Genomic DNA, 9,866 nt, shown 5'->3' on the forward strand with positions numbered 1-9,866 from the left:
AAGTTGTAGACAGATGATAGACAGATTCGGACATATTCCATGTCTTTAAATCTAGCATTATATGAAAGGTGAATTTTATATTGACTATGAAACAGAGCTTTTTATTAATTCCTGTTCACCCAAAAACTAAGAAAAATTAAAACTCGTGTAAGGAGTATCAACATTCTCACAATAAACCAATTTCCCTCCTACCAGGTACCAGAGTCCTTCTTCCACCCTCAAAGCTTGAACCACAAAAGCAGTAAATCTTCCAGTATAATTACCAATTTGTGTTCTAATTTATCCCGTAGGAGTGTCTAATATGTCAAATATCCCTCGTGCAATCTGAATCATACCCTTGCCTTTCCTAGGTTATAAAGAATCAAACAGTCATCTAACCCCATCATGTTACTTATAATCACTCAAGTCTGTGGCCTTCGTGTAAGATGGCAGCACAGGGCAGTGGGCATTAATGTCAAAGAATAGTTTCGGTGCTCTTTTGCAACTACACTGCCTCATCCATGAGCACTAAGCATTTACTCATTGAGCTTACCCTGAAAAAGTCTTTATTGACAAAATATTTTGTGGTTGGTTAATTTTTGGTAAGAGCACAAAGCTAAAAAAGCCACGGTTACTAGGCGTTGGATCCCCATAAGAGCTAGGTGCTTGGCCGTGTCACACTATAGATGGTGGCCGTAGACCACCCACCTCACTCAGATTCCACAGGGATTCAACACTTCTGCTGGAACAGTTCATAATATAGGCTCTGCTGATGGTAGGTTAACAAAATGCTCCTATTCCATGATGGATAACACATTACTGTGTTTTGAAGTTAAGTGGAAAATTGTAGGGGTCATCAGTAATCCAGAAAAGAAAATAGGTTGTCCAGGTAGAATGATTTAGAGGATCTAAATAAATAGGAAATTGTCCTACTGCACTAATCTTCTACCTAAATTTATCAAGAAAGACCTGATTTCCCTGGCTTTATTCTGAGAACTTGCATTGTCAAGAATGAAATCTTTAAGTTCCACAGATGAAGAGTGACAGAACTTTTACGTGATCAGGTTGCAAAATATCTGTTTGAAAGAATAAAAGGAGCACTTCAATCTTGAATTCAAAATTGAGTCTTGTAAACAGTAAATAATAGTACATGATACCCTGGAAATATATGACCAGGAAGAATTAAAGAAATTTCCATTAGAATGTGCAGGATTTGTTACACATAAATAAGCAATAATCTAAGAAGGGCTAACCCAGGGTTTTTCACAAAATGAAAAAGAAATAAACAAAGGGTTGAATAGTACAATGAAGACTGTATTACATTCAGACAATAAGGAATTGTCTTTTTATTTGCAGGGCCAAAAATATCTTTAACGGTGGTGACAGAAAGTTCAGAGTGATATATATGGAAGCATGAAATGAAAAATTATGAAACTATCTAAGAATATAAATATAGACTCTCCCTTTTCATAAATATTCAATACATTATTTGACACACCGGTTTGAGTGAAGCTCCATAAGTACAATTTTAAGCATCTTGATTTGGGCTGAGGTCCAGTAAATTATATATTCCCAACTATCAGAGCTTTCTCACTAAAAATACAGGCTCACGCTCTACTTTGAAAATACCCTAAGATAATTATTTCCATTTTCATAGTAACTAGTACAGTTATGACGAGACTTCTCTTGGGTTTCTAAGGAAAGAAAATTCTTCTGAGATACTGTTAATAAGAGCAAGTATAGTAATAGAGAAGGATATCCTCTTAAAATTTCACCGAAGCTGTCATTTTCATTTTTAATGAATTTAACTATGCCAGATGAGATTTTATTTTCCATCACAGAAATAAACTATCTGACTCTTTAATCTATTGCCCACCCATCTTCTAGCCCCTCCTTGTACCAACCTTACAATGAATTTCATTCATCCTGAGAACATAAAGCCAACATTTAGTCAACACAATTGTCCTGACTGACAATTGCTCAGCCCCTCTAGTGAGAAAATTTAGTGAATGATAACACCTACGAAGGAGGCCTATACAGAGTTTTCACTCTGTAGATGCCAAGGAAAACCACTTAAAACCTTTTCTGAAGATAATAGGAAAGCAAAGTATTTTGGAAAGCTTATTGCCAGAGTCTATAAAAGCATATTTAAAAGAAAGAGAATGGAACCAGTCTTTCCAGCACCCTCAATGTACAGGAAGAAAGATACCAAAAGAAATACAGGTCATTTCTAAGAGTCCTCTTTCATTTGAAGACTGTGTTTTCCAGTGTTGCTACTTTTAAAGCCGAATCATGCCACAGTCTCCAAGAGTACTTGCTATTTGCTATCTAGTGCTTACCACACGAGGCTATATTAGTAAAGTTTTAAAAAGCAAATGCCCAAGAATGAATCTAAAGCATTTTGATTTGAGGTTACCAGACTGAATTTTGTCTAGGGTTATTTCCATATTATTCTACAGTGAAGCAGGGGTTAACCTCTCACATCTTTAAAGGGGATGACTCAAATAAGGCAGGCAAAGACGCATCTCAGGAAAATAGAATTAGCTTTTGCTTTAGTGGGCACAAGAACTTCTCAGTTCCATTTAGTTTATAAATGCATCATTGACTCGAATTCATCAATTCTTTGTTTGGTGTTCCCCTTCCTGATTTTCCGATAGGATATTGTATTGTATCTTGAATAAGCATTTCTGGAGATATCACTCTTCTTCTCAAAGTTTGGCTGCTCATCAGGTGTCACAGGTTGGGAACTAGGGCTGCTCAGTGGGGAGTCCTCATTTGCATTTCCTTCCTCTTTTAATTGGGAATCTTCAACATTTTTTTTCTGAAATTCTATCACTCGAACTTCATCTTCGTCATCATTGCAACCATCATCATCATCGTTATTAATTTCTTCATCCCAAACCTCTTGCTCCTCCTCATGTTTAGAATGCAACACATCGACTTGGCTAGGTTTCCGATATCCCAACCATTCAATTTCAGTTGCTTGATGAGCTTTGTTCTTCCCGTCCTCCTCTCCTTTCTCTTCTAGAGATTGTTCAGCAATCCTTTCCTGTCTACTTATTTCCTGGTTACCGACGCTCGGAGGAATCTTCTTCCATTGATACCCTGTAGCAAAATCAATTCGTAATTGAAATACCCAGCTGTTATTCTTTAAATTACCTTTCTGGGCAATCATTTCCCCACAATATTCTTTATAGGATATTATTCTGTGGGTTATGGGTATGTTTTACACAATAAAATGGGTTGCACCATCTAATTAGTTTGGGCCATGGGTGGTCAGGAGTCAAATGCTAGGCTAACCATAACATCAAGCCCCCCAAAGCACACACAATGTAGTCTAAGATCTGCCTCTGATTTCTGGAGAGCCTAGATTTAAAAATTAGGCTGAGATCATCTCTATATAGCTAGATTGGCCTATTATTTTAGACATGTCCCTAAAGACAACTGAATCAAGTGGTTTGGTATCATGGAGTGACTTTTACATGGCTTAATTCATCACAAATTTCACTTTTCAAGCAGATCACATCAGCATATCTGCACAATTACTACAGCATATCAGCACAATATTTATTTTACATGCTAAAGAGAACTAATTATAAGAGAATGGAGAGTGGAAGTTGTTCTCTAGGCTTTCACCACTAAAGGAACTTCTTTTATATATATATTTTCTAAATTTGTTCTTAATGTTTATTTATCATCGACAGAGAGACAGAGCGTGAGTGGGGGAGGAGCAGAGATAGAGGGAGACAGAATCTGAAGCAGATTCCAGGCTCTGAGCTATCAGCCCAGAGCCCAATAGAGGGCTTGAACTCAGGAACCATGAGATCATGGTCAAAGTCAGATGCTTAACCCACTGAGCCACCCAGGTACCCCTCTAAAGGGACTTCTGTGGGAAGTTTCAGTCTATCGTATGCATGACTCCAAGATATTGTCTGGATTCTGTCCCTTGTTGGGCCTTGGTTCACTATTCCCTTTCAACACCATAAGAGTCTTTAAAATAAAATGAGAGACAATGTTCCTCTTTGCCTTTCCCCTCCACGATTTTCTACTTTTACTGAAAGATGTTCACAAATCCATGTCCAGTTAAGAATTTTCATTTTTTTTTTCATTGTTTTGTTTTCCCAACTACAGGAACCAGATTGTAAACTCGTAAAAAGAGACAGAAGTAAAGATGGATTATCATTCCTAACTAGTTATACACGGTTCCTATCAGCATGTTGGTGCCTAGTCAATGTTCTTTACATTATAAATAAATATATGTTAGAATGTTTGCTATAATATTAAGCTTTCTTTTATTCACTTTTTTTCCCCCACAGAAACAAAGAAGCTGATCTTTAAAGAAGAAGAAGAAGAAGAAGAAGAAGAAGAAGAAGAAGCTGATCTTTTTGCTCATATCATGACTCAGGCCTGGAGTTGTCACGCACGAAATTACTTCTTGAATTTAAATTACAGTTTTTCCTCAGTTTTTTTAGCATCTTGCTATTTTCAACCCAGGAGTATTCTCTTTGGAGACTTTATAGCTGTTTGTCATTGTGAAAACAGGAGACACCAACATGTGTCTTACAGGAAAAACATATGTTCCACCAAACACAAAAGGATTTATTCTGGGAAAAATTCACCCTGAGACCATCTACTTGAAAATCCAGATTGCATTCATTCTCTGTTTGATAAAAATGAAAGATTCCAGCAAACTGTTGTCTCCAGCAGACTTCCTGATCAGAAATTTGAAAGGGTCTCCTCATGGACCTTGACATCCCTGCCTCTGAGAACTTGCTACATTGGGAACAGAAAGATTAGGGCAAAGAAGTTATTTAATTCACTTCACGGGGCATAAGTTTTATAAATGACGTGTGATAATGTAAAAGCTTAAAAATGGTTGTTCCTTACTACATTACTACAATAATGGAGGTTCCACCACTACATATGGACAGCAGATAGTCTGAGAGGCATCCAGGCAAAGTGGACAAACCCAAGAAACTGCCAGTCACATCCCTGTCTTTTTTGGTATCTATTATTTTATGTGATGTTCTAATATATATATATTTTTTAAATGTATCTCTTCCACATTTTTTCCTGTTAAGGTCTTAACTAAGCTAAATCGCTCAGGTCTAATGAACTGACTTCAATTTTGAGACAAGATGTTTATGGCGGCAAAAGAGGAAATGAATGCTTCATTAATAGGTGTTTATCCTGTATTTGATTTGGAAATTGTTTCAACATAGATATCTTCTCAGAAGTAAAGTCTGAAAGATTTTGTGTCTCTTAGTCTCTTGAGTTTATTTGAAATATAAGTCTCTTAAAAATCAATATTCTCTTGGGGCGCCTGGGTGGCTCAGTCAGTTAAGCGTCCGACTTTGGCTCAGGTCATGATCTCGCGGTCTGTGAGTTCAAGCCCTGCGTCGGGCTCTGTGCTGACTGCTTAGAGCCTGGAGCCTGTTTCAGATTCTGTGTCTCCCTCCCTCTCTGACCCTCCCCCGTTCATGCTCTGTCTCTCTCTGTCTCAAAAATAAATAAACGTTAAAAAAAAAAATTTAAAAATCAATATTCTCTCATTTTGTGAAAGAACACAATTAAAATTAACTTCATCACCTGGGAGATTTCATTAACAAGAATTAGATAACCATCTTCTGCTTGCATCAGAGGCCTGGAATTTTTCTACAGATCAAATAAATTTATAGTGTTATTTTAGGTAAAACTTTAGGACAAACCCCTTTATGAAACATTCATATTTTGCTAGGTACCTGACGCAGATTTGGAGACACTAAATAAACCTGTTGTTGTTGATGTTGTTGATTTAGTGGACTAACTTACTGAGAAACTGATATCATGTGGTTAGGTCAAGGCATGTCAATCGGTTATGCCAATCCAGTCAGTATTAGTCTTGATCTTCCTAGAATACTCCTTAAGGTGAAACCTGCAGATAATCAGGACTACTCCCTTATCTGTCTCTAGCAGCTCTGAGTTTTTGAAGGCATTGCCTGGATTGCTTTTTCAACACCACACTCACGCAATATCCCATGCAAAACCTGCCATCCATATTCAGTCAAACAATTTCGGTGTACAAAATGGAAGTTCGTCTTACCTCCTCTGAATGTCATTTCATCGCTACTCGTTTCCTGGAGAGAAAGATCTGCCACAGCCTTATGAACAATAAAAAGATTCTCTTCTGGTTTTTCTGAGGGGAAAAACAAAAAACAACCGACACCCACAAAATTAATCCCATAATACTTAAAAGCCATTCAGGATTAAATAAATTATCAATTTAGACTCGAGCTAGGTAGATCTATTTGATTTGCAATTGTGATCCCTAAAAGTAACCATTTCACTTCTTCCAATTCATTTCTTCATTGGTTCCTACTTATAAACATAAGGATAACCTCTCACTTTACATCTATATAAAGGTATAGAACCATGAACTGGGATACGTTCAGGTATATTTCAGAAGAAAAACTTGAAATACTGAATTTCCTTTGCTTAAGTAATATGTGGGCTGTAGACAATAATGATAAATAACGGCAGCAAACGTTTAAGCAACACTGAGTAATCCTTGCAACAACCGTACAAATGTCAGTACTGTCATTTCTGCCTTCTGCTAACAGAGAAAGCTAAGGCTTCAGGAGGCTAGGGGAGTTGTCTAGGGTCCCAGAGCTATCAAAGAAAGAAGCCTGAATTTGACCTGAGGCAGAAGTTTTGTCCTTCTGCTATCCAGCTCCAGTAGAACAATTGCTCAGGTCTGGGACACGGGTGGGAGGAAGGACAGCACATTCCTGTCATAATGGTTTATCAAAAGAGAATCCTGAGTTTATAAGCCAAATCAAGCAAATCGAAGACAAGGAAAATGCTTTACCTTTGAGAAGCTCCCCATCGGTGGACCAGCTGACAAGCCTATTCCCTTGTAATTTTTCATTTTTCTCCTGATTTCCTTCTGTGGGTAAGTCTTCAAGACGGCGTTCGACCCGGTAGTATGGTGGGGTGCCATCCACATCACTGGCTCCCTCATTTGTTTTAGGGATTGGTTGTTGACCATTTTCAGGTGGTGTATCCCCGTTGCACTCAGCCTGACCGAATGTCCCGGGAACGTCTGTCATGATGTGCAGTTGAGCTAGACGATGTGGAGACAGCTTTGGGGAAACTGAGTGAACAGGTCCTTGATAGAAGCGTTCCAACCCCTACTCTAAGAATACAGAGTATTTACTTTAGTACATAATAAATGCTGCTTTTCTTAAAGGTATCCAGATAGAGCTTAGAACCAAAGCAATAGGATTTGTTAGATTTGCCACCAGCCCACGAGCAAGCATCCGGCCAATCACCACCTTCTTTGTCACTGAGCAGCCCCACTTGCTGAATTAATGGCAGCCTTTTGATTTACATAAACAAACAATCTGAGGCAATCAGGCTTTTGTGTTGGCATGTAGATGGGGACTTTCAGCTTGTCAGTCCCCCCTCTGGGAACAGAGATTTTTGTCCCTTTTCATAATGGCCCTTTGTCATTTTCCTTGTAACAGGAGCCACAATTGTTCCACAGCTTTAATCCAGAGAGAATGACCACCTTGAGGCATATTAGTTCTGTGTCACCAGCTTAACATTTCCAAACGGATTTTGTTCAAGTAAAACCTCAGCTATGTTGTAGGGGATAATGGCATCATTTCTCATTTATTAAAGAATAAAAACAGCTTACCGAACCTGTAAACAGGACGACCTTATTGTAAGTGGTTCTGGCAGCAGATTCCATGGTGTACTTTCAGGAGCTCAGAAAAAAGACCGAAGTAGAAGCAAAACAACACAAAACAAAAACAAAAACAAATCTTGCTGTATCTTGCTAATACCAAAAATTTTACATTTCAGAATAATCCACTTGGTCTGTAGCTTCTTTTCCTTTAGTTTATTTATGTCTACTGAAGCCCAAACCCATCCTTTATAGCCCTAGTAGAATTTCCTCCGTGAAATTTTCCCTTTCCCCAGTCAGATTTATTCTCGATATTCCCTATTGATATTACCTGATGCTGGTAAAATTATAGAGCACCAACACAGTCTGCCCTTGAAGGAAACTGGTACTTATGGAAAACACCTGCAACTTACCAACCTTTCCTTTTTAAAGGAAGATGTTAATTCTTTTTCTTTTTTCTTTCTTTCTTTCTTTTCTCTTCTTTCTTTTTTTTTTTTTTTTTTTTTTTTTTTTGGATCTCATATAGTGCAAATGATTCCAGAAACTTTTGCCCATGCTGCTCCCTCTGCTTAGAATGCCCTTCTCTTCCTCAAGGCCAAATCCCTGGCCTAACCAGTTCCTTTAAATCTCAATTCTTCAGCTGAAATATTGTCTCTTCTGTGACACTTTCCCTGACCCACAGGGGTAAGATGGGACTCCTGTTTCACATTATTTTGTCCTTCAGAGTGTTCTTCACAATTATGATTAAACACGTAAGTGCACAATTATCTGCGTGACATCTCTTTCACCAACCAGAATCTAAGATTTTTCTAAGCAGGGACCATGGTTCGCTTGTATACATAGGTCTCCAGCATGTAGTATCTGCTTCGAACTAGGTAAGTAAGAGATATAGATAGACAGATAGATAGATAGACAGATAATAGATAGATAAAATTGAATAACTAAGTAAATTTGACTCCCTATTAGGTCATTTCTAAAGGGAATAATAATAGAGGTTGGCAAATAATTAAAAATTGTCACCTTTAAAATTGTGTTTAGGGCTGAGCCCATTAGGATCTATAGCAGAGATGACAAATATCTGACACTCTGGCCTCATCATCTTGTCACATGTCCTTGGAAGACATGTCTAACAGACTCTAGAATGCTTTCCCTTATCATCACTGGCTCTTCCCTACCCAACACACTGATTGTTTGTGTAGGAGAGGAAAAATAATGGTCCCTCTACCTTTTTAAGTCCTTGGCTGAGACCCCTGCAATAAAAGATTAACGAAAAAAGGAACAAAAGTTTATTAACATGTGTACCTGATATATACAAGGGAGATAGCCAGGATAACTGAGTAACTCCCTGAAGGCCCAAGCTACCAACTTAAATAGCATCTTCAGTTAAAGACAAGAGGAAAAAAAAAGTTGTATATTGGGGGTTGGTGTGGGGGCAGTTATGACGAGTTACCAGGAAAAGCATAGTAAACAAGGGTGAGGTTTGTTATCCACATTTGAGTGGGTGCCTTTTCCATTAGTAAGATTCTCTCGTGATTTAGAGTCATTTTTCTTTTCCTGATACAGAGAGAAAGACAGATAACAGGAAATTTTCTTTATAAATGTCAGTTTCCCCTATGAAAGAGTAACTTCTCGTTTGTTTTCAGAGCTTCTTCAGTGTCTGCTGCTTCTCAAAAATAATCGGCTCAACATAATCCTGATGCCAAAGAGACATATTTTGAGGTGGCATAATCTGGTACCCTTCACTTAGTTTTCAAAGATTTTTTTAATATTTATATAGCACTTATTATATGCCAGGCACTGTTCAAATTGCTTCACAAATAGCAACACGTTTGATTTTCATAACAGTGATATAAGGTAGGTGCTATTATCATGCCCATTTTGCACACTAATGAAATGAAGCACAGAGAAATAAAGGAACTTGCTCAAGGTCACAGAGCTAGTAAACTCACTGATGAGGTTGCAGCATAAATGAAACCTAGTGCCATCCTTGGCCTAGCTACTAATGTTTCCTTGGGCCAGAGGTCTCCGTGGGCTCCATCCAGCCTGATGCATGAATCTCCTTGGCAGAGAAGTAGTTGTAGCCAGGAGAGGGCAGCAGAGGGCCTGAGGCCATATCAAGGCCTTCCCAAGACAGACAGCCCAGCTGCTGTGGACAGGGTTGGGAGGCCAGGAAATTTCCTCCCACCAGGAATAACAGGGTTATCCACTTAATTCCAAGATC

At 38.3% G+C, this 9,866-nt stretch overlaps 1 protein-coding gene across 2 annotated transcripts; it reads right to left on the minus strand.

The window, feature by feature from the left end:
- Nucleotides 1-25: 25 nt before the first annotated feature.
- ERMN (ermin) lies at nucleotides 26-8,082 on the minus strand. Of its 2 annotated transcripts, none has more exons than XM_042997210.1 (4): nucleotides 7,658-8,082; nucleotides 6,827-7,148; nucleotides 6,062-6,154; nucleotides 26-3,084 (listed from the first exon to the last, which is right to left on the minus strand). In XM_042997210.1, the coding sequence occupies exons 1-4, from the start codon at nucleotides 7,709-7,711 to the stop codon at nucleotides 2,567-2,569; spliced, it is 987 nt and encodes a 328-aa protein (XP_042853144.1). In that variant the 5' UTR covers nucleotides 7,712-8,082; the 3' UTR covers nucleotides 26-2,566. The 2 variants fall into 2 exon arrangements, with proteins under 2 accessions (XP_042853144.1, XP_007078550.1); XM_007078488.3 differs by having other exon boundaries at nucleotides 6,827-7,153.
- Between the last annotated feature and the right edge of the window lie 1,784 nt (nucleotides 8,083-9,866).

Source organism: Panthera tigris, chromosome C1 (assembly GCF_018350195.1).
Source record: "Panthera tigris isolate Pti1 chromosome C1, P.tigris_Pti1_mat1.1, whole genome shotgun sequence".
Classification (NCBI taxonomy): Eukaryota; Metazoa; Chordata; class Mammalia; order Carnivora; family Felidae; genus Panthera; species Panthera tigris.

Bases quoted from the DNA above. Each gene is read 5' to 3' on its own strand.
- ERMN (XM_042997210.1), bottom strand. From the start codon at position 7,711: ATGGAATCTGCTGCCAGAACCACTTACAATAAGGTCGTCCTGTTTACA. The intron at 7,149-7,657 runs GTAAGCTGTTTT...TTCTTAGAGTAG, and splicing joins TCGTCCTGTTTACAGGTTCG to GGGTTGGAACGCTTCTATCA. The intron at 3,085-6,061 runs GTAAGACGAACT...ATTTTGCTACAG, and splicing joins TGAAATGACATTCAGAGGAG to GGTATCAATGGAAGAAGATT.